General features: G+C 40.7%; 1 protein-coding gene across 3 annotated transcripts in view; it reads right to left on the reverse strand.

Moving 5' to 3' along the window:
* Positions 1–12,610, reverse strand: part of NRDC (nardilysin convertase) — a 76,663-nt gene extending 64,053 nt beyond the window's left edge. For 2 of the 3 annotated variants that reach the window (XR_004973881.1, XM_036348003.1), the window contains exon 1: positions 12,099–12,609. Coding sequence is in view for 2 of the 3 variants with exons in the window: in XM_036348003.1 (XP_036203896.1) it covers positions 12,099–12,442 (344 nt within the window). In the remaining variant the exon portion in view is untranslated. Of the gene's footprint in view, positions 1–12,098 lie in introns of all 3 variants that reach the window. The other variant, XM_036348002.1, reaches the window with a different exon arrangement.
* Positions 12,611–25,401: the final 12,791 nt, after the last annotated feature.

Here is a 25,401-nt window from a genome sequence, read left to right on the forward strand (position 1 = left end):
TCAAGGCAATTCCACTTTTAAAATCCCAAAGGTTTTTGTGGAATTTGATATACTGACTCTAAAATTCATGTCGATGATAAACACAAAAAATGCCAAGAACATTTTTTTTTAAATGTTTTAATCCTCACCCGAGGAATATACTTTTTTAAAAATTGATTTGAGGGAGAGAGAGGGAGGGAGAGAAAGAAAAACAGAAACACTGATATGAGAAACATCCCTCGGTTGCCTCCCATATGTGCTCCGACCAGGGATGAAACTGCAACCTGAGCATGTGACCTGACTGGGAGTCAAACCCACTACCTTCTGGTGTATGGAACAGGACAACACTCCAACCAACTGAGCCACACCTGCCAGGGACCAAGAACATTTTGAAAAGGGACAACAATGAGGGGGAACTGCCTTACCAATTATAAAAAGTCTTTTAAAGCAATTGAAATTAAACAGTCTACTGGTACAGGAAAACCTACAGATGAAAGAGAACAGGTTCTAGAAACCGAGAAATGTTTATAATACTATTGCAACACTGTTTATTATAATTCAATAAATGATGCTGAAACAAAAGACAATTCACTTAGGGAGAAAAACTAGTCATCTATCTCTACCTTACACTCAACATATAAATAAATCCCAGATAGATTAGAGAGCTAAAAGGAAAAAGCATTCTAAAAGTATTTAAGAAACAATAGTTATAACACTGGAATAAGAAAATTTGTGCTAAACAAGACATAAAATCCAGAAGCTATAAAGGAAAAAATAGAAAGATTTCACAACACTCTAATTTAAAACTTTTTTAAAACAAAACGTCATAAACAAAATCAAAGAGCAAAATGCACACTGAAAGAAAACACTAACAGAGGACATTCATAAAAGAGAAATATTGGAAATCACCCAAATATCCACAGATAGGAGAATATGCAATAAATTATCCTTTAGCCACACTTTACCATAATTCAAGATTTCATTTTCATTACAGAGAGAAAACAGCAACTTGGGTTCTAGCCTTAAATTGTTATTTCTAGGCCTAATAGATAGTGCTCAATCATTTTAGGTCCAAAGAGCATACCTGAAGAGATCAATCAAAGAACTTGTATGCATAACCCACGGACACAGAAAATAGGGTGGTGGAGGCCTGGGGTGGGGGATAGGGGTGGGCAATAAGGGGTCAATGGGAGAAAAAGGGTACATATGTAATATTTTCAACAATATTTTTTTAAAAAAAGAGCATACCTGGGGAGCTAACTTTGTAATTATACAACTTGTCATTACCTTTCCCTAAATCATGTGGTCTCAAACATTTATATGTATATATAATTATTTTTGGAAAGGTGAGGTTCTTCTAAGATGTCAATCTTTCTCAAAAAAAAAAAAAAAAAAAAAAAACCTCTCTTCTAACTTATTTAACCTGTCTTCCTTTATTTGGCTTCATTATCCCACTGCTCCTGTACTGAAAATAAAAGCTGAAGTCGATTTTTCAAACCATTTTCAAAACTCAAAAATACGGAATTATTTTCTTTATAATGAAGTAGCCATCAACTCATTTTTATTTGTTATTTAAGAAACCAACTTTTGTGAATCCACTTTCAGTCACTAAAATTACCAGTTAAGAGTTCATGTATTTAAATCCAAGTACATATACTGAGACAATCTTGGGGGTTATTTTAACCAAGCTGCTAAAATTAACATTATGAAGGTTGAGGCATAATAAAAGACTCCATTCTTTAACTTTCCAGTCCTGTATCTATCTATATATATTTCCAGATAACCCTCTAATTGCCACCTGGTTATCCCCTGAATGACTCATGTATATATCCATCTGATATCCTTTACCCAAACCACTGGGATGTCACCAGACCTCCTGGCACCCATCTTCTGGACCATCTGGCATGCATCATCCTCACTGCCTGACATCTGACTGACAACCATCCTGGACCAATCCTAGGACTAAGAACTTAGTAGAAATGATAATTCTCAAGACTGTACTTTTTACTATAAAAACTTTTAACCTTCCTTTCTTCTTTGGAACATTTCTGGGCTTTTGCCTAGCTGTGTTTCCCATTTGCAAATTCCAATACTCTTAAATAATTCTCTATCATTTATTTCTAGCAATCCTCTGAGTTCATTTGACAAGACTAAGCATTCATTACAATATTCCCAACTCACAGGATTGCAACAATCAGAAAAATTAAAAAATTTAAAATAAAATCTCAGTAGAGTAAAATTTCTTCACAAAAGTTAAAAATGAAAATAGAACAAAATTAAGTTTCTAAGTGGCTCATTTGTTAGCCAAGCAAGTGAGTTATCCAACAAGTAGTTAGATTGTGTTGGTAGCAATTGAAGAAATTTATCCACAGAAAACAAACTTGCTTAAGGCTATCAGACTTGGGGTGAGAACTATTGCAAGAAGAGTTGACATACTAAAATATTGAGTCAAATAAAAACAAAGCAAATCATTAAGATTTTGGTCTTGATATTACCAATACTGCTGGGTTGTTCTTTATTTGAGGAGTCAGTGCCAAGTTTGAAGCAACTGAGGAATTAGCCTCTATGAATATTCTTGTATGTTGTTATTAATCCTCACCCAAGGATATTTTTTTCCATTGGTTGCCTCCCACACTCGCCCCAGGTCGGCAGATCGAGGCTGCAACCAACGTCTGAAGTCCGTGCCCTTGACTGGAATTGAACCTGCTACCCTTCAGTCCATAGGCTGACGCTCTAACCATTTAGCCACACAGGCTAGGGCCTCTATGAATATTCTTCATGGAAGAACTAGAGACAAGATCATTTTCAAAGAGGTTGAGAAAACAAGAATACAATACAACCTAAAATGTTACCACATTTATGTTGGTAAAAACATGTATAGAGCAGAAGAAAAGCTTTAGTTGGACAAATTTATCTTTGGTGAGGTGTTTCCAAGCCTATGATTATTTATTGTCTTATTCATCAGCAGTACTTTGCAAGAAATACATGAATCTATCATGTCATAGTGAACTAGTGGTGTTATTTGCTCTTGTAAACTTTACAATCACTAATTCTGTGAAATTTTATCAGAAATACAAGCAGAATTTCTTGAATTGCCCTTACTGTGGAGTAGTTTGATAGTTTAGCAATGGGAACATTTTATTGCAATGTTCTGAGCCAAGATTGAAAATTTTCAACCAGTATTATCAAACCTCAAATGGTTTTGGAAATTAGCTTCTGCTGCAGACTTGATATGTTTCTTAATGAATTCAACTCAAATTACAAAACAGTTCTTATATGCAAACTTATCTTATGGTAAAGTCATTTCAACAACTAATGTTATCTGAATCACAAGTAATGGGAAACTGCTTTTTACACACACACTTCTGTGCTGTCAAAGTTCAAAGAAAAAGTCATACCTCCATTTGCACACAAATTTGTAGCAATATGTTTTCCAAGCAAACTACAGTTCTAATCGTGTTTTTCAGACCTTGGGGGAAGCCCTTTTAACTGTGCTACTGAGGAGCTTCCACCTAATTTTCATTCATTAATTTACAATGTAATGAGACATGCTAAAAGGCAAAGATATCAGAAAAGATTCTAATAGAATTTTATAAATGCCTTTTAAGTGATAAATATGCTCAAGTAAAATCACATGCTCATGGACTGATATGAGTATTTGGCAGTACCTGTCAGTGTGAAAGCACATTTTCAAAGATAAAGAATGTAAAATCGTATTACAAATCATTAAGAGGCACAAATTTGCAATCACTTGATGACAGGGAACACTAACTTTGACCCCCTCCAAAAGCAAAATATATTCCCAATAAATAGAATTCCATTCTTCTCACTAGCAGACCTGTATTGCACTAAGAAAATTACTAACGTTATCATTTAAACTTAGTAAAAAATTTTATTAAAAATTTGCAGAAATTTTTTCTTTCTTGTTATATAAGTACCTATATAATAACCTCAATTTTTCCTCTTGATTGACAAAGCCCAAAATATTTGTTATCTAGCCCTTTACAGAAAACATTTGGTAACCTCTGGGATACATTATTTTTAAAACATGTGCTCAGACAACTGGTAGTCCATATACATCTATATATAGTTTGTTTGTTGGTTTATTTTTGTTAATCTTGACCCGAGGATATTTTTTCCATTGATTTTTAGAAAGGGAGAAAGAAACATCAATGTGAGAGAGACATACCAATTGGTTGTCTCCCGCACTAGCCCTGACCAGGCAGGGGATCAAACCTACAACCCAGGTATGTGTCCTTGACCAGGAACTGAACCCACGACCCTTTGATACTCAGGCCAACACTCTCAACACTGAGTGGCACTGACCAGGGCTGGTTATCCATATTTTTAAAAAACAGTAATAAAACTAGATCCTTACTTAAATGTAAAAAGCAAAACTGCAAAACTTTTAGAAGACAATAATATGAAAAAAGCACAAACCATAAATAAAAATATGAATAAATCTGATTAAATTTTAAGAGTTTCCTTTTTTTTCTTGGTTAATCATTACTCACCTGAGGATATTTTTCCCACTGATTTCCAGAGAGTGGAAGGAAGGGGAGAAGAGAGGGAGAGAGAAGCCTTGATGTGAGAGACACATCAATTGGTTGCCTCCAGGAGGTGTGGATGGACCCTGAAACCCAGGAACTAGCCCTTGACCAGGAATCAAACCTAAGACCCTTTGGTGTGTGAGCTGACACTCTAAACACTGAGCAAATGGGCCAGGGAAAATTTTAACTTTCTAAACAAAAGGTAAAGATAAGCTATTATCTTAGGAAATATATTTGCAATTTGTATAACCCAACAAAGAATTAGTATTTAAAATATGTAAAGAATTCTTACAAGTCAACTTAAAAAAGGAAAAGACACAACCCAATAAAAAATAGGCCACTGATAAAAGGATAAATCCAAATGTTCAGGAAACATGAAATAATGCTAATAATTAGGGAAATACAAATAAAATATTTTTAAAAGAGAAAAATATTTCCCACAGATCAGATTCTCAATAATTTTTTCTTTTAAATCTAACATTAAGAGTCAGGAGGAATGTATAGAAGCAGGAGCTCTCATGCTCTATTTGTATAAATGTAAACTAGTATGACTAATTATAAAGACTATTATGGCAGTATCTAGTAGGGTTTAAAATAAATCGTTTCACTTATAGGCATACTAGAGGCCCGGTGCATGAATTCATGCACTGGTGGGGGTCCCTCGGCCTGGCCAGTGACCGAGGTCTATCGGGGGGCCAGCCAGCCAGGGGGAGGGACCCTGGAAGGTTGGCCGGCCAGCCCCCTAATAGGGGCCTATGGGGGGGCCAGTTGGCAAGGGGAGGGACCGTGGAGGTTGGCCAGCAGGCCAGCCTTTAATTGAGGCCATTGGGGGGGGGGGGGGGGTGAGGAGATGTCTCGGCCAGACGGGAGGAGGGGCATGGGAGGTTGGCCAGCTGGGGGGAGGGGCCACGGGAGGCTGGCTGTGGAAGTGCACTGACCACCAGGGGGCAGCTCCTGCACTGAGCATCTGCCCCCTGGTGGCCAGTGCACGTCATAGCGACTGGTCAACCGGTCATTCTGTCAGAACAATCTCTTAGGCTTTTATATATATAGATACTGTGGATGAAAAAGGTACCACATACTAAACCAGACAAGCTGAGGGGAGGCCTACATGTTGAATCTTTACAAACTTAAGAGATCAAAAGTAACCACATAGGATGGTCTGAACATAAAAATTCCTAACTAAAAGTGGGTAGTCACACCCTATGCATGTAGCTTCCTTGACAAGGATCAATTTTTACCTTAAGAGAGGCTGTATGTTGTCTTTTTGCATCTAAGGTAACACATACTTTTTAAATGTCAGAGTAATCTTTTCCAGTCCCCTCAAGGCACACCTACCACAAGCAGAGCAGAGACTACAGAACTCCTCAATGTTATCTTGTTCCTCAAATACCATCTCTCTATGCTGTAAATGTTAACTATCTTGTGTCCACCAATGTAAAAGAAGTGTCTCTCCATTTTACTTTTTGTCCAATCCCAGATATTTTCCTGTTTTTCTTTCTCCCATCCCCTAATCTACCAAAAATAGATTTCACATAAACATCTGTCTTATCCTTTTATTCTAAAGTATAAAATAAGCTGCAAAACTGCCTTTCTCTGGAGTTTTCCTCAATTTGTTGAGATTTTGCTTCCCAACAATTGTCATCAGTTTGGTTCAAATAAGCTCATAAAAATGCTTTATAGGTTTAGATTATTTCTTATGTCAATAATACATCTATATATATAAAACCCTGATATGCAAATAGACCAAACAGAGGAACAACCAATTCACTGGTGCGCTAACCACCAGGGAGCATGCACAGAACATGGCGGGCGTCAACGGCAGGCGACAGAGCATGGAACATGGCAGGCATCAGCAGGTGAGCAAGGGTGCCAGACCAAGGCGGGGTGCCGGTCGCTGTCATCCGGGCAAGCCTCTGGTGGTTACTGAAAATTCTTGGCTCCCACACACCAGGGTCCCGCCCAGCACTTGCACCCGCTGCCAGCGCCTGATGCCGGCCCCAATCGCCCCTCAAGGCTTCTCCACCTTCCCCTGCTCATGAGGGGCGATCGGGGCAGCAGCCACCGCTCACACCCACTGCTGGCACCAGCTCTAATCGTCCACACCATCAGCAGGTGCGAGCAGGGCTGGCACCATCAGCGCATGGGAGAGGCGGCAGCGAGAGTGGGGCTGCTGGCAGATAGGGGATGGGGGGAGGGGTCATGGCAGGAGGGGCCAGGCGGGGGCACGGAGGACAGGCTGAGACCTGCCCCTGTGCCCATTGCAGCCTCGCGGCCCACAGTTCCTTTCAAGGTGCACGAATTCATGCACTGGGTCCCTAGTAGAGATATAAATTCTCAAATATGCACAAGGAATCATGTATAAAAATGATTGTTGAAGCATTGGAAACAACTTAAATGCCCAACAATGAAAGAAAAAATACACTGTGGCATAATCATAAAGAAATATATAATAGAAAACTAGGAGCACTAGTGGTTTGGCTCAGTGGATAGAGCATCGGCCCACACTGAAGGGTCCTGGGTTCAATTCCAGTCAAGGGCACATAACCTCAGTTGAAGGCTTGCTCCCTAGCCCTGGTCAGGGCATGCAGAACACAACCAATCGATGGCTCTCTCTCACATCAATGTTTCTCAGGTGAGGATTAACAAAAAAAAGAAAGAAAACTGGGAATAATGTAAGTGACCAATAATGGAAAACAGATAAATTATAATGTATTCATACAACAAGCTACTAAATAGCTTTTAACACAAATAACTAGTGTTATAATTATCAGCATGGGCAAATATCGAAAGCAATGCTAAACAAAACAAAAAAGCAGGTTACAAGACATTTGATGTGATATAACTTCTATTTCTATAAAGTCTTAAAACAGTAATACTATTTACAGATGAATGTATATTTAATAAAAATATACATAGAAACTGTATAGATGCCAAATTCAGCTAATGGTTAACCCTGGAAAATGATGGTAGAGAATGACATGGGAGGAGGCAGTGCACAAAGAGCTTCAAGTATATCTGTATGGTTTTGTTTCTTTAAAAAACTTTACCTCTAAAATAAAAGCAAGAAATAAAATTATTTTTTAAAACACACACACACACACACAAAACAGCCTGGCCAGTGTGGCTCGGTGGTTGAGCATCGACCTATGAACCAGGAGGTCAAGATTTGATTCCTGGTCAGAGCAAAAGTGATTGTGGGCTCAATCCCCAGTAAGGGGTATGCGAGAGGCAGCAGATCAATGCATCAATAATTCTCTCTCGTCATTGATGTTTCTATCTCTCCCTCTCCCTTCCTGAAATCAACAAAAAAATATATATTTTTTTTAAATACAAACTGAAAAACATCTATATAATAAAAGACTATGGGAATACCCATACGACTGTCAGCTGATTTCTCAACAGAAACTTTGCAGGCCAGAAGGGAGTGGAAAGAAATATTCAAAGTGATGAATACCAAGAACCTACAACCAAGATTACTTTATCCAGCAAAGCTATCATTCAGAAGTGAAGGTCAGATAAAGAGCTTCACAGATAAGGAAAAGCTAAAGGAGTTCATCACCACCAAACCAGGATTATATGAAATGCTGAAAGGTATCCTTTAAGAAGAGGAAGAGGAAGAAAAAGGTAAAGATACAAATTATCAACAACAAATATGCATCTATCAACAAGTGAATCTAAGAATCAAGTGAATAAATAATCTGATGAACAGAATGAACTGGTGATTATAATAGAATCAGGGACATAGAAAGGGAATGGACTGACTATTCTTGGGGGGGAAAGGGGTGTGGGAGATGCAGGAAGAGACTGGACAAAAATCGTGCACCTATGGATGAGGACAGTGGGTGGGGAGTGAGGGCGGAGGGTGGGGCGGGAACTGGGATGAGGGGAGTTATGGGGGGGGAAAAAAAGAGGAACAAATGTAATAATCTGAACAATAAAGATTTAATTTAAAAAAAAAAAAAAAAGACTAAGCGACCATTATAGCAGAATGACCAGAATGACTGATCACTATGATGCACACTGACCACCAGGGGCAGACGCTCAACATAGGAGTTGCCCCCTGGTGGTCAGTGTGCTCCAACAGGGGGAGCACTGCTCAGCCAGAAGCCGGACTCATGGCTGGCGAGAGCAGTGGCAATGATGGGAGCCTCTCCCCACTCCGTGGCAGCGCTAAGGAGCAGCAAGCTGAGCAGTGAGCAGGCGGGCCCCGGACTATGAGAGGAATGTCCAACTACCGGGCCTAAGCCAGCAGTCGGACATCCCTCAAGACCGGGCTGAGGGACCCCTTCCCCCAGCACAAATTTCATGCACTAGGCCTCTAGTAATATAATAATTGGGCCAGAGGAGAAAAGGATGAAGGCATCAGAAATGGAAGCAAGATTATAAGACAGGTACTATTCTAGGTACTGAGGTACACTAATGAACAAAACAAAGTCCTGGCTCTCATGAACAAATAAATATATACTGTATCCAATGACAGTAAGTACTATGAAGAAAAATAAAATAGTAAGAATATAGGAGTGGGAAACCCGAGTAATGAGGTAACCTAGGGAGCAAAGGAAGCAGGGAAAAGAAGTCTGGGGAATGAGCTCTAGGCATTCCAAAATGTAGAGGTCAAGAGGATAAGGACGATCCTGCAAATAAGGCAGAAAGAGAACTAAGTACAGTGGTGACCTGGAAGCCAACTGAAAAAAGCACTTCAAGATGGAAACTGTGTCATATGATACTGAAAGGTCTATGAAGATAAGAACTTGAGAACCAACCAATTGTAAAGGTCATTGGTGGTCTTGAAAATAGCAATTTTGGTACAGCAACAGTGGCAAAAGCCCACTGAGTTCAAGAAACAATAGAGGATGATAACTCCATCCTTTGTGTGTGTGTGTGTGTGTGTGTGTGTGTGTGTGTGTGTGTTAATCCTCGCCCAAGGATATTTTTCCATTGATCTTATAGAGAATGAAAAAGAGAGGGAAAGACAGAGAAACATCGATGTGAGAGAAACACATCAATTGGTTGCCTCCTGCATGCACCACAACAAGGGCCCTGGCTAGAGAGGAGCCTGCAACCAAGGTACATGCCCTTGACCAGAATCGAACCCAAGACTCTTCGGTCCACAGGCCGACGCTCTATCCACTAAGCCAAACTGGGTAGGCCCAGACAACTCTTTTAATAAGCTTTGCTATAAAGGAAACCAAGAAAGTTGAGTAGCTGGAAGGGGATAGTGCAAAGGGGATGTGAAGTAATGTTTTTCCACAGAAGATAAAAACAATTACAGCATATCTGTATGCTTGTGGTAAAGATCCAGTAAGAGAAGGAAACTGATGATGCAACACAGAATGAAATAATTGATATATGAGGTCAGTAAAGAGGAGATGGGTTCTAGTGTACAAGTGGAGAGGTTTTAGTATATATAGTTGATTTATTAACAGACGCATTCAAAGACTCAAAGAGTCAGTGCCTCCCTACAAAAAATTCAGCACAACAGAGGGGAAACACAAATAGAACTTACAAAAATGAAATAGCTTGAAAAAAGTTGCTACCGGGGCAGACAAGACTGTAAATAACTTAGCCACCCAGCCAGGGCTCAGCTACTGTTCTAATTGCCCTAGATGTATTCTTTCATTTAATGGCCTCACTTCCGGCATATTCATTTGACAAATACTTCTTTTTTTGTGTTTTGTTGTTGTTGTTGCTGTTGTTATTTGTTAATCCTCACCCGAGGATATTTTTCCATTAATTTTTAGGGAGAGTGGAAGAGAGAGGGAAAGAGAGAGAAACATTGATGTGAGAGAAACACATCGATTGGTTGCCTCCTGCACGAGCCCCCACAAGTTGGTTGGAGCATCCTCCAGTTGTGCCTTGGACTGCGGTCAGGGCATATACCTAGGTTGGGGGTTCGATCCCTGGTCAGGGTGCATATCAATGTTTCTCTCTCCTTCCCACCTTCCTTTCTCTCCAAAAATCAATAGAGAAACATATTAAGTGAGGATAAAAATTTTAAAAAAAGAACAGTACCTGATACATAGTGTGTATTCTATAAATATTAGCTGTTATTATGTATCTTTATATAGGCAGACAAAAACTGAAGCTGTTATTGAACATTTAATTTGGAAGACAAAAACTAAATACCTTTTATCAAGGTTTCAACTTGTTCATTTACATATTACTAATACAACCACATCTTTAATGAAAAAAGGAAAATTTAGCCCCTCCATAAAGATCTCTTTAACCTGCAACCTGGGGGGGGGGGGGGGGGGCGGAAATAGTACAAAGACATGGAGTGAAAAGACAAAACAGACCGGTCTTAAACTTGAGGTTAAATCTCCTTTTTCTAGATTTGTTTCAATCATCTGTCAAATGGGGATGGGTGGGGAGTGTAAAAAATTATCTCGAAGGTTCTTTCCTGCTCTACAAACAAACTGGAACTAAAAATCCTTCAGCTTTCAACTCAACAAGAGTAAGAATTCCATAAATGTCAGTTAATGGTACACTGGGTTTGGTGGCAGGGTTTTCCAATCAACTATGTTATTATTTAGCTGTGTAATTCTGAGCAAGAAGCAAACTCTCTGGATCTCAATTTCTTCAACCTGTAAAATGAAGCTGTATACAATCTCTTTAAAATACAGGACATTCTATGAAGTAAGCTACCTGTGAGGGAAATATTCAGGTGGGAATTCGGCCACCAGCTAAGAGATGTTTAGAAGGTTTCAGTATAAAGCAAAAGTAGAGAATTTCAGAACTAGGAAACACCTTACGAGTCTAAGACTCACACAACTGAGACTGATATATTCTTGGAAGAGGTCACCCAATCATGCCAGTAATGAGAAACCCATGGAAACAAGCCACTTCATCAGGGGCCAACTATGATGCCTAAGTTCTTTCACTCAAGCCATACCATCCTCTAGTACAGCGGTTCTCAACCTGTGGGTCACGACCCCTTTGGCGGTCCAACGACCCTTTCACAGGGGTCGCCTAAGACCATCCTGCATATCAGATATTTACATTACGATTCATAACAGTAGCAACATTAGTTATGAAGTAGCAACGAAAATAATTTTATGGTTGGGTCACAACATGAGGAACTGTATTTAAAGGGCCAGAAGGTTCAGAACCACTGCTCTAGTAACTTCCACCTATTAGTTGTATCCCTATTCCAACTAAGGACACCTCAAATATGTATGAGTAGGTAATATAGCCCTTAAGTATCCTCTCCAAAATTAAAAACCCCAACTCTTCAACCTTTCCTCATAACATAATACCAAGACACTCTTCGCATCCAGCCTATTTTTCCTTAGAGAAACCTCCATTCTTGCTTAACGTCAAAATTACTCGAACCACTATGCCCGTTCTGACATTCTGGTTCCTAGTAGAACCCAAGAGTTCCCACCTGTCCAGCTGCCACCACACTGAAGCCCCTAATTGCCCCCGCCAGCTCCACCCGAGGAGGCATTCGGGGGTGGGCAGGGCGACCCTCCGGCTCCTTCAGACGACCCATGCACAAGAAGTGACCGCGGCAGAACGAGAGGGGCCGCCCCCGGCTCTCCTCCCCGGTCCACACCCCTCCCTCACCGGTACTGCTTGGGGTCGCTAGGAGACTTGACGATCTCAGGGTCTCCGGCATTATTGATAGGCCCCCTCGGTCCCTCCTCCTCAGATTCATCTACTCCTAGACGGGCAACCCGGCCGCTCTCGCCAGCATCCTGGCACCCGGGCTGCAGGTCGGGGCAGCTGCAGGTCGACTTCGCCTTGTTCCTTCCAGGCATGGTCGTGGTAGGAAAGGGTCTGCCCACAGCCGAGTCTTCGCACCGACCCCGCGCGTCGATTCTCCACCGCGCCGCGAGCTCCCGCCCGGCCGCACACCACAACTTCCTCCCGGTGGCACTGACTGCAGCGACCGTGACTCTCCTCAGCATTCACCACCGAGCCGCAGCGAAGGGCATCCCATTCCTCAGGGCCCGCCTCCCCCTCCTACTCCTCCAGCTGCTTTTCCTCCTCCGCGTTCCTGAGGCGGTGGCGGCCGGCGCTGGTGCTGCCGCAGCCGCCAAGGAGGCCAGGCCTGCGCCCCTCCCCCAACGCGGTCTCCCGCACGCCGACTCTCCTCAGCGCCCCGCCCCGCCCCGCCCTCCCGCCGCCGATGACGCTACTGGTCCTACCCAATAAAGAGGCAAGGCGGCAATCACGCGCACGTAAGCAGCCAATGGAAACAGGGAATAAAAGGAACCGAAGAGACCTAGGCAGATTCGCTGACCCGGAGAGGGCTCTTCGAAACTCAGGGTGGGCGGGGCGAGGAAGAAAGAGGCGGAGGGAGCGGCGCGGAGGACGACGGGAGGAGGGCGTCCGGACAGCCCCGCCGCGTTTATGACGTATGCGGAGAGTTGGTGTGAGGCGGCAACTCAGAAAAATATTCCCCTGATGAGGAAACCGAGATGCGCGCCCTGCCGCTCAGGTTCGGGGCGGAGCCTCCGCCGTGATTCAGCACGTGGAGCGCCGGAAGTACTTTTCTTCGCCGCCGGATGGCAGTTGCTCGCCTGTGGAGCCGGGCTGAGCGTGGCTGAAGGCCTAAGATAGCCCTGGCACTGCCCCACCTTATCGCTGGCCACCTTTTGCTGGTCTTAACCCTCAAAGCCCAAAAAGGTGCTTAACCCTTTGAGTGCCAACCAATATCCTAGGAACTATGCTAAAATTGCCAAGGCATTTTTGCTGATTTTACAGCAGTTTAGGAAAAAATTTATGAATCGCAAGTAAATGAAGTAACATTTAAAAACTTAAGGAAACCTTTACTACATTGACATATTTAGCAATATCATCATCACTAATAAAAGCAGACTTAGAACTGGACGTCATGTAGAAGCTTTGATAGCGCTCCCGGCACTCTAGGGGTTAGGAGACCGGTGAGGATGTGCTCACGCTTCTGTGCGAAAACATTTTTTGGCTTCCCCACTGACTAGAGTCCACAGTTAGTGTTAAGGTCAGCCACCATTTATTGAGCAGCTACAGCGGGAGGAGGCTGCTGCCCTCGGGTTATTTTCTGCTTGTAATGGCCTTCAGTGGCCAATTATCTAACATGTGACAGAAACAGACAGTCTTGAAAAATTAAAAACAACTGACATGTTAGCAAGATACAATATACTGGCACATAAAAGGAGTAAATATGTGAATGGGTGGAGAAAAACTGGTTTCTTTAGTGATGGCTGGTGTCTTTAGGTTTGTTTAGGCTCCCTGAGCTCCACAAACACGGAATAAAATCATGAACAAAACAAAAATCCTTTCCTTCATGGAATTTGCATCCTAATTGGGAAAAAACACAAAACAAATAATGTATTTTAAAAACAATGACAATAAGTTGGGAAGGAGAAGTACAACGATTCAGGCAGGAAATGAAAACCTGAACAAGGGCAGCAGGTGAGGTAAATTAATTGAAAAATGTTGAAATATCCCAGTTAATTTTCAGTCAGTAATGTTTGTTGTTGAATACCTGAAGTGACGTCAATTTTGACGTTATACTTTCTTTTAACTCTCCAAAGCAATGATTCCATAAGTAAGAAATCTTCAAATTCAGCCAGTAATTAGAACTTTCTAACTAGAAAAAAAAGAGGCCAAATTCTAAAGTGTGACCTGTTAATTTTTCCCTTTAAAAAGAGGTCTCTGAATCTTACAGGTCACCAGACTGCAGAACTATGCTAACACTGCATAGTGAGCCATTCCTTCATTTGACTAACACACTGAGCTCCTAATATGGGCCAGATGCTTGGAATAGAATAATGAACAAGAAAATTCCCCATTTTTCTTTGAGCTTACAAGAGAACTAGTAATATATGAAACAAGCACACAACTTTTTAAATTTGCCGTGACTAGTTCTAGAAGGAGAAATACAGGGGGACCTAGTCTAGTCAGAGAGTTTTCAAAAGAGAAATTTAAGTTTACATTTGAAAACTGTATAGTAATTGGTACAGGAATAGACTTGCTCAAAAGCTCTGAGAAAGCAGGTCAATATGGCTAAACTATAATAATCTTGGATCAAAGGGAAAGTGAGTTAGTGGCCAGGATCCTATAGAACCTTCCTAAGAATAAAAAGAAGTCATTGCCTTGTCTATTTTGTATAGCACTGGATTCCTATCTTCTAGAAGAATATGTTGCACATTATAGGTACTCGGTAAATAATGGTAGAACAAATGAAACAGGAAGATGTAATCACATGTGGTTTTGCAGTAGATCACTCTGGTTAATGTGTAAAAAATAGTTTCAATGGGGGAGAACGTGGGGAGTGGGGGCAAGAAGAGGGCCCAAGAACCAAGTTTTGAGGGGCTTATAAAAGAGGAAGCATTCTTACAAGAGACTGAGAAGGAACTATCAGCATAGTAAGAGGAAAACCAAAAAAAATGTAATGTCACAGGAAAAATACCTCTTTGATGCTTGGCCCATTATAATTCTGACCACATAGCAAATGTCCAAAGTGCTAAATTAGATGTATGAAATATGAGAACTGGCAAGGGATCACAGAAGTACTTTAATCTGGCCTTTTCAGATATAAAGAGAAATAATCTATCTAGAGAGCTATAGCTTACAAGTAACCCAAGGTATAGCTAGGACTTCCAAAACCCGAAGTATTGTTTTCCCATCAAAAATAATTTAGAAATTTACCACCCTCCATTTAAATATTCATAATTATTATAGAGAGTATTCAGCAGAGAAAACAGATAAATTAAGCTATTTCTACTTTTTTGTGATTTTTTTTGATCCTCACCCAAGGATATTTTTTCATTGATTTTTAGAGAGAGTGGAAGAGGAGAGAGAAACATAGATGTGAGAGAGACACATTGATTGGTTGCCTCCTGTACCAGGGCCTAGGCTGGGGAGGAACCTGTAACCAAGGTACATGCTCTTGACCAGAATCAAACTCAGGACCCTTCAGTCTGCAGGAGGATGCTCTATCCACTGAGCCAAACCAGCTAGAGCTAAGCTATTACTATTTATAGGAAATTGACACATTAGAAAGTTAAAAAGACCTTGAGATCCCCATGAAAGTCGAGGAAAACAGTATAATTTTTAGCTTCATTTACTCGGCTGTCTTAGAGTATGTAAGTGCTTTTTTCCATCTTCAGCCATCCTCTACTTTCCATTTTTATCTCAAGGATTTCACTCCCATCAGGTTTGGTGACCCTTCTCTTCCTATTTTGATGAGAGGTCAGAACTCATGAAAAGTAAAAATACCTCATTTCTATGTTTGAGGCCTACCTCTGAAAGATAATTTAGTCAGTGTAATGGCTGTCTACTTCCCATAGGGGCAGATCTGACCCTTACTCCTAAAAATTCAAAGGTAAATTATTTTATTAACCTCATTATCTGCCTTTATATTTAGAATCAGGATAAGTCAGAAGTGTGGAATGTTGATTCTAGGTTGAGTAGATTGGGAGTGCTATGAACCCATTAAAGTCTCAAGCCCATTGAAGTGGTTGGGTGGTGACTGCTAAACGTGGGAGGAGAGACACTGAAAGAGGAGATAGGTAACAAGAGAAATATTATTTACTTTAGAATTTTGTCCTAGACCCATGCTCTAAGAAATTATACCTTTGGAGCTCCAGTAATTAAGTGTCCTGCCAATTAATTGCTCTCCTTATTTGGTAGCTTTAAATTGAGGTCAAGAAGTAGACATGTTCTTATAGAGTCTTCTCTTGGAAGACCAAAGTGTGCACAGCATACTAAGAAGTTTGTATGCCCATAAGATAATGTTCTCCTGTACTATAAACATACTTCTAGGTAGAATTTGCTATTCAAACTTCAAGGTAAACTGGGAGTAACTATAAAAAATACTTGATGTCAAATAAAAAGTTATTCTATCACAAATCTAGCTTAGTGCTCTCATCTCTCAAGACACAGATTTTAAGACTGTCTGGAAAAGAGAATGTGAGACACAAAGTGACATTTAAAATATGTAATTCAGAAATCAGATCATATTATTCCCCTTTTGAAAGCCTAACAGTGGCTTTTCTTTGCATTTTGGATAAAATTTAGTTGCTTGCCATTTCCTATGAGACTCACTTATTATTTCTGTTCTTCCTCTATGTTTACAATCTCACTTACCATTTCTGTCCTTTGCTCTATTCACACTGGCTTTTTTAAACATTGATTTCAGAGAGGAAGGGAGAGGAAGAGAGAAAGAAACATCAATGATAAGAGAGAATCATTGATCGGCTGCCTCCTGCACACCCCACACTGGGGGTTGAGCCTGGCAACCCAGGCATGTGTCTTGACTGGGAATCGAACTGTGACCTTCTGGTTCATAGGTCGATGCTCAACCACTGAACAACACCGGCCAGTGACACTGGCTTTCTTAATGTCTTTCAATATACTAGGATAATTCTTGCCTATAGGACCATTACATCTGCTTATCTGCCGCAGCCTCCATTTTCTTTTTGAAATGTGATTTTTGCATCACTGACTCCTTCTTATAAGTTGTATATCAGCTCAAATGTCATCTCTTAAGAGAAACCTTCTCTTACCATTCTACCTAAATGAATACTCATTAACTGAAATTATTTATATATCTAATGGCTGATTGTCTATATAATCTCTCTATTTTATAAGATCCATTGGAGAGTTGATACTTTGTCTTGTTCCCTTCATTTCCCCAGAATCAAAAATAGTGTCTGGCACAGGGGTGGGCAAACTTTTTGACTCGAGGGCCACAATGGGTTCTTAAACTGGACCGGAGGGCCGGAACAAAAGCATGGATGGAGTGTTTGTGTGAACTAATATAAATTCAAAGTAAACATCATTACATAAAAGAGTACGGTCTTTTTTTTTTTTTAGTTTTATTCATTTCAAACGGGCCAGATCCGGCCCGCGGGCCGTAGTTTGCCCACGGCTGGTCTGGCACATAGTGGGTGTTCACTAAATGTTGAATTAATGAAAGAATGATATAGAAAACAGAGATCGCTATGGAGGCAAAATATAGGGATTAACTTTAAATTAAGAAGGAACATCTCTGTCATTGGGTCAGGAAGGAAAGAGGCACAGATTGAGCAGGAACTGCAAAGATTTTGTGTTGGAAGGAAGGAAGGGGCAGGAATTTAAAAGAGTTTCTGTGTGACAGCTCCCAACCTCTATTTTCTTTTTGAAATGTGATACAAAGTGAATGCTGGGAATGAGGAGATAGGTTATTATGGGGCCTGCTTCCACGGGAATCAGTAGATAAGATATTTGCTTTTGGTTTGTTTGTTTGTTTAAATTTCACACATCTTGAAGCCAAGCTCAGTTGATAGTTTCAGTTTCCTGAGTAACTATAATACTTTGGGCCAAGTATTTTATGTATATTAACTCATTTTGCCCTCACTACAACCCAAGTCTGTCTGTTATTTACTAGTTAACAGATGAAGAAACTGAAGTTCAAACAGGTTAAAAGAAAACTTGCACAAAATCACACAAGAACACAGGATAACCAAAAATGCAAATCATGTAAGTTTAATTCCAAAGGCTTTACTCTTTTGCCTCGTACATGTTGCCTGTCCCATAGCTAGAATAAACAGACTTCTAATTTATTAATGTAATCATTGATATTTCCTGTTGTGGTTAACCCCCAGTGTAGTTTTTAAATGTAATATGCAAAGTAACAAATGTCGTAACTTACATATCCCAAAGTACAGTTTATACCTATCATTAAGAAAGTATCTGGGCTCTAGCTGGTATGGCTCAGTTGGTTCGGCATTGTCCTGTGCGTCAGGATGATTCCAGGTCAAGGGCACATGCCCTGGTTTTGGGCTTGATCCCCGGTGGGGAGGCATGCAGGAGGCAGCCGATCAATATTTCTCTCCTTCTCCCTTATTTTTCTCTAAAGAAAATCAATAAACTGTTCTTTTTTTAAAAAAGCATCTGACTTGCCCTAACCAGTTTGGCTCAGTGGATAGAGCGTCAGCCTGGGGACTGAAGGGTCCCAAGTTCAATTCTGGTCAAGGGCATGTACCTTGGTTGTGGGCACATCCCCAGTAGAGGGTGTGCAGGAGGCAGCTGATCGATGTTTCTCTTTCGTCAATGTTCTAACTATCCTTCTTTCTTCCTCTCTATAAAAAAATCAATAAAATATATTTAAAAAATAAATAAATAAAAAGCATCTGACTTTCCATCATACTTCCTTTTCTTCCTTTATGAATAATTACTGGGGGCCCAGTGCACAAATTTGTGCACTTTGAAAGGAACTGTGGGCCGCAAGGCTGCGGTGGGCACAGGGGTGGGTCTCAGCCCATCCTCTGTACTGCCGCCCGGCCTGCAGCTGCTCCCACATGCTGATAGCATCGGCCCTGCTCGCACCCACTGACAGCACGGAGCTATTGGGGCAGGTGCCTTCAGCGGGTGCGAGCGGGGCTAGCACCAGTAGTGGCTGGGAGAGGCGGCTCCAGCACTGGCTGTGGGTGCAAGTGGGGCCATCACTGACAGTGGGTGCAAGCAGCGGCTGCCAGCCCCGATCACCCCTCAGGAACAGGGGGAGGTGGAGAAGTCCTGAGGGGTGATCGGGGTGGCACTGGGCGCCAGCAGTGGGCGCAAGCAGCAACTCCTGCGAAGGCAGCAGGTGCAAGAGGGGTGAGTGCTGGCAGCAGGTGCAAGTGCCAGGCGGGACCGCAGCATGTGGGAGTAAAGAATTTTCAGTAACCACCAGAGGCTCGCCTCGATGACAGCAACTGGTGCCCTGCCTTGGTCTGGCATCCCCGTTCACCTGCTCCACCATTCCGCTGCAGCTGACACCCGCCATGTTCCATGCTCTGCCACCTGGTGCCAACACCCACCATGTTCTGCGCGTGCCCCTCCTGGTGGTCAGCACACATCATAGCGACCAGTTCAGTTGTTCCACCGTTTGGTCTATTTGCATATTAGGGTTTTATATAGAGAGATATCTAAAAGCCATTTGCTTAGGCAGGGCTAAGCAACCTAGGCACCTGTGCCCAGTATGTACAAGAGTAGCCTAATGATTCATGTTGGAGCATGAGCCACATCAGGAGGGTTGAACATGTAGGTTGGTGGTGCAAGGTGTCAGAATTAAAGCAGAATAAGGAGGGTGAGAGGTGAGGGCAGTAGGGGCAATACAGAGGTGACTTATAAAATAAGTAGATATATTGAAGATATTAGGAACCAGGTTTCTCAATGTAGGAGAAGAGAGTTACAAATAGGGAAATGCAGAAGTTAGAATAAACTCTCTGGTGTTGTAAATGTAGGTGTCAATGTGAACTCATAAATTGTAATAGATATAGAAGTTAATATAGATGTGGGTGTGCACGTGTGTATGCATATGTATATGTATATACATACATATATTCTCAAGCTATGTTCATTGAGAGAGCCTGGAATAAGTGACACCCCAATAACAATGAGCATATCAAATAGCTCTGTCTTGGCTTCTCAATGCTGTTCTCCACTGAAAGGCCATTTTCCACTAAAAGAAACCAAGGCTTCTTGGATAAATGGCTGACCTTAAGGCTAGGACAGGGAAGGTATAAGATGAACCTGGCACATCTTGTATGCCAGAAAGTAATAAGGAAGAACATGTCAAAAAGACACAGAGGCCAACTTGAAGGGGTTCCCACAGGACCAAAATGGGGACAATTTGTGAATCAAAATAAATCATAGTAAGTAGCAGATTATATAACCCATTGTATAAAATAGGAATCCATACATCTAAACTGATATAAATAAATAGGGAGAGAAGAAAGCATTTTTGTCAAAGTGGAATGCCAACAATGAACGTCAAAAGGATGATGGAATTAGAAGAAAGTCACTATTTGGCAGCCATAATAGTAATAATTCACTCAATCAAGAAACATCTATGGCCCGTCCAGTGTGGCTCAGTGTTGAGTGTCAACCTATGAATCAAGAGATCACCTGTTCAATTCCCGGTCAGGGCACATGCTCGGGTTGTAGGCTTGATCCCCAGTAGGGAGCATGCAAGAGGCAGCCAATGGATGCTTCTTTGTCATCAATGTTTCTATGTCTCTATCTTTATCCCTTCCTCTCTTTCTAAAAATCAATAAAAACACATTTATCAGTCCAAATTAAAGCTAAAAACTGCATATACTGTTTTAAAAAAGCAAAACATCTAAGAATGATAGGTTACTTGGTGAAAATTTGATGAGGGATGGGCTATTTACATACTCTCAAAGTATCTCTTTACAAAATTCTTATTAATTAACAAGGGGAAAGGAACAACTTTACAGTGGAAAAACTGAGCCAACACACATAACATCAGTAATAGGACAAATAAAAATTGTTACCACCTGATGATATGCAACAAGAAAAAACCAGCATCACTTCTGAGCTATTTCTGCTAAAAATGCACAAGCTTAATCTAATCAAGGGAGACATCAAAACTAACCCAAATCAAGGAATGTTTTATAAAATAACTCACCTACAATCTTTAAAAGTAGCAAAGTCATGAAAATCAAGGACTATGAAACTGTTTTAATTAAAGACTAACAAGATGTGATAATTAAAGGTATCACTATAAAGAACATTATTGGGCCCAGCCAGTGTGGCTCAGTGGTTGAGTGTCAACTCATGCACCAAGAGATTGTCAATTCCTGGTCAGGGCATGCCTGGATTATGGGTTGATACCCGGTGGGGAATCTACAGGAGGCAGCCTATCAATGCTGATGTTTCTCTCTCATTGATGTTTCTATCTCTCACTCTTCCTTCCTCTTTCTAAAATCAATAAACTTTTTTTAAAAAAACATTATTGGGACAATTGTCTAAACTTGGAGTCTGTGGATTACATAATAGTAATGCATCAATGTTCATTTCCTGATTTTGATAATTTATGGGTGCTGAAGCATCATATGGGCAACCTACTCTGAGGTTCGGGGGGGGGGTGGCCTTCTTTGTACTGTTCTTATAAGTTTTCTGTAAGTTTTAAATTATTTTTTAAATAAAAAGGAAAAAGTACTAGCAAGGGGATTCAAAAGAATACCATACAAAACATCGGAACTGACTGCCAATGTCTTAAATTTAATATGTGATTCCCAGAGGGGTGGGGGCAGGGTGGAGGGGATCAATAGGGGAAAAAGAGGGACATCTGTAATGCTTACAACAATAAAGATAAATTTAAAAACAAGCAAAATAATAAAATGCGATTCCTGGAATTATGGGTAGAAAAACAGTGCTTTGTGGGAGTAATAGTAGCAATTGTTCTCCATCTAACCACACCCTTCAAGATCTTGCTCAAGACCCACCTCCACCTAGAAGCCTCCTTTGACCCTTCCAGCCCACACTGTTCATCCACTCCATACTTGAACTCAGGATGCATACTGCATCACTTCCTTGGCCCTTAACCATCTATTGCCCTGTGACTTCTCTTGTACTATTGTCCTATATAAATGTTGAGTTCTTGTTTAAAGCTTTTCACAAATATGTTATCTCCATAATTATGTTGTTATCAATGTAGGAAAAGATACCATATATGATCTTTTTTTCTTCCCAAAGTACCTGGCATGTTTCAAAATCATATTTCCATATCCCAAGGGCTGCCAAGAATAATTAATCTCACTTAGCAAATATTTCTTGCATCCCAACTATGTACCAGGCACTGTAAATAATAATTTCTTACATGTATAGAACACTTTACAGTTTATGCAGCGCCTATACATAACTCTTATTATCTGATGTGTTCTACATAACTCTGTGAGGTAGATGCTGCCACATGATAAACATGCTCAAAGAGGAAATGTGAATTTACTTCAGAGTCCAAGTCCACGGCTTTTCTACACCAGCACAGGAAACAGGTAACAAGTCTGAATAAACTAATGCCCATAGTATTATATTAGTTTTCTATTGCTCCTGTAACAAACTGCCACAAACTTAGTGGCTTATACAACACAAATACATTATCTTACAATTCTGTAGAAAAATGACACAGGTCTCACTGGGATCAGCAGGGGTGCATTCCTTTCTAAAGGCTCTGGAAGTGAATTTGTTTCCTTGCCCTGCTGGATACTTCTAGATAATGCTGGAGATAAATCATTAGGCTGTGTATTTTATGTTGAATAATCTCTCTGTGCCTTTCTTCAATGATTACATTTTCCTCTGACTCTCTTCCACTTATAAGAACCCTTGTGATTAAATTGGACCTACCCAGATAATCCAAAAAAATAATCTCTCTAGGTTCAGTTAATTAGCCACCTTAATATCTTCTACAACCTTAATTCCCCTTTGCTCTAACATATTCACAGGGATTAAGATATGGGCATCTTTGGGAGGCCACTATTCAGCCTATCATGTGTATGTTCTTCAAAGATTCACTTTTCAAAGATCCATTGAGCACTTTAAGATATTAACCCATGATATAAAAATTAGTCATCCGATTCCAAAAGGATATTTTGTTTACTGATATGTTATTAACTTTTAGAAATTAATTTCTATGAAAAACAAGCCAAAGTATGATTTATATAAATTAGCATTTTCTGAGTCCACTGGTTCTTAATTCAACTAATAGGAAAATTGAGGCCAGTGACATTGAGGCCCAACGAAGCTAGAAAGTATCATAACAGGAATTCAAATGTAGGTCCTATTGCAAAGGTCACAGCTTTTCCATTGTACCATTTTTGCATCAAGAATCTCTTTACCTAGGGCCTAATAACTTAATCTAATGTCTAAGATTTAAACATTAATTTTTTCCTTTTGGATGATCATCCACTTCTTGTGAACTGCCTTGAAAATGCAAATCTTTGATTAAATAAGATAATGGATGTACAAGTGTGTTGTAAAGGGAATGGAAAAATATGTGTTAGATATGTACATTAGTGTATAAGCAGACAGTTGTAATTTGAAGCAGATGGGTTGGTTCATGTCCTGACTCTGCCACTTGCATGATCTTAGACAAATCCTAAACTCTGGTAAAGTCTCTTAACCTTGATTTTATCATCTATAAAATACATCCTTCATAGGGTTGTTGTGAGGGTTAAATGCCGTAATTCTTGAAGAGCACTTACAACAGAACTTGGTCAAAATATGTGTTTAGTGTAAAGATCCTGATGGTTTCTTACCTAGTTCAACTGTTGATGCTGAAATGGGTGATTTCTTTATCAACCATAAGGTGGAGCTAGAGACATAGGAATATATATCTTGTTCCTCAAGAGTAATTTTGGAATTAAGGGGAAAAAAGAAGTAACCTTTCCATTTGGGTCTTGACAGAATAGATCCTATCTTCATCAGGAGAGCCTTTGGGTTCTTTGTGTTGTTTCTTGTTTTTCAAAAAGAGAGAGTCATACAAACAAAGTAGCTTTCATATATATATATATATATATATATATATATTTATTTATTTATATATAATTTTTTTTATTGATTTTTTACAGAGAGGAAGAGAGAGGGATAGAGAGTTAGAAACATCGATGAGAGAGAAACATCGATCAGTTGCCTCCTGCACACCTCCTACTGGGGATGTGCCCGCAAGCAAGGTACATGCCCTTGGCCGGAATCGAACCTGGGACCCTTCAGTCTGTAGGCCAGCGCTCTATCCACTGAGCCAAACCAGTCAGGGCAAAGTAGCTTTCTCTTTTGTTAATTCTCACCAGAGGATATTTGTCCATTGATTTTTAGAGAGAGTGGAAGGGAGAGGGAGAGAAAGAAACATCGATGTGAAAGAGACACATCAATTCTTTGCATCCTGCACGCACCCCGACCAGGGCCAGGGAAACTGCAACCAAGGTATATGCCCTTGACGGGAATCAAACTCGAGACCCTTTAGTCCACGGGCCAATGCTCTATCCACTGAGCCAAACCTGCTAGGGCAACAACGGATGTTCTTTAATAATGTGAATTTTACTTCCACTTGGAGAAGATGACTGAACAGTTATGAGATAAAACCTTTAATACACTTTATTTTCTTCACCTCTTCCTTAGTCCAGAGGCCAGAGGCAGTTATTGTCTACACTCTTTGCTCCAAAAGGCATACCTATCACTTCTCCAAAAAGCCTAATGGGCCGGGCCGAGGTGACTCAGTGGTTGAGCCTCAACCTATGAACCAGGAGGTCACAGTTTGATTCCAGTCAGGGCACATGCCTGGGCTGCAGGCTCGATCCCCAATGGGGCATGTGCAGGAGGCAGCCAATCGATGATACTCTCTCATCATTGATGTTTCTCTCTCCCTCCCTCTCCCTTCTCTCTGAAATCAATAAAAAATATATATTTTAAAAGCCTACTTGGTCCCCAAGCAAATCAAACTTGTAGAAGTCTATCTTAGCACCCCAAAATTCTCAGGTTGTAGATTAAGCTGAGGTTGTTCTTGGAGGATCACTTTGAAAGTACATTTTGATAAACTTATTAGAAACTCTCATTACTGTTAAGCACTATCTTTTTTATTATTATTGATTAAGGTATTACATATGTGTCTTTATCACCGCACTACCCCCCCCCCCTCTAGCTCTATCTTGTAGGCTATGTACCTGTCATAATTAAAATCGCAAGAAAATCACAAAAGTTCACTTAAAAATGAAAGTATTACCAAATCCCAGCCTTAAAGTACCACTACTTTCAGGACTCAAGAAAACATTGCTGTAGAAATGGAGCTTAGATCACTGCAAAGCTAACTGGATAAGAGAAACCCCTTCATTTCTATGAATAAGCATTAGCCAAGTGAAGGAGAACGAAAGTGGAAAGAGCATTCCAGGTTGAGTTCCAGGACAAGAAGTGGGTCAAAGAAGAGAAAGCTATGTTCTTGTGAGTGTGAGGGTAGTTAGTTACATATGGCTCACAGTAAGGGTTGAGAAGGGGGTGGCAATAGTTAAAACTGGAGGGTTAAGCTGTTGACAAATCATTAGGCCCTGCATTTTATGTTGAGTATCTCTATCTGAAGGTAATGACAGCCACCAAAGGACACCAAGTTGGGGCAAGAGAA

The sequence above is a fragment of the Myotis myotis genome, unplaced genomic scaffold, assembly GCF_014108235.1.
Source record: "Myotis myotis isolate mMyoMyo1 unplaced genomic scaffold, mMyoMyo1.p scaffold_m19_p_2, whole genome shotgun sequence".
Classification (NCBI taxonomy): domain Eukaryota; kingdom Metazoa; phylum Chordata; class Mammalia; order Chiroptera; family Vespertilionidae; genus Myotis; species Myotis myotis.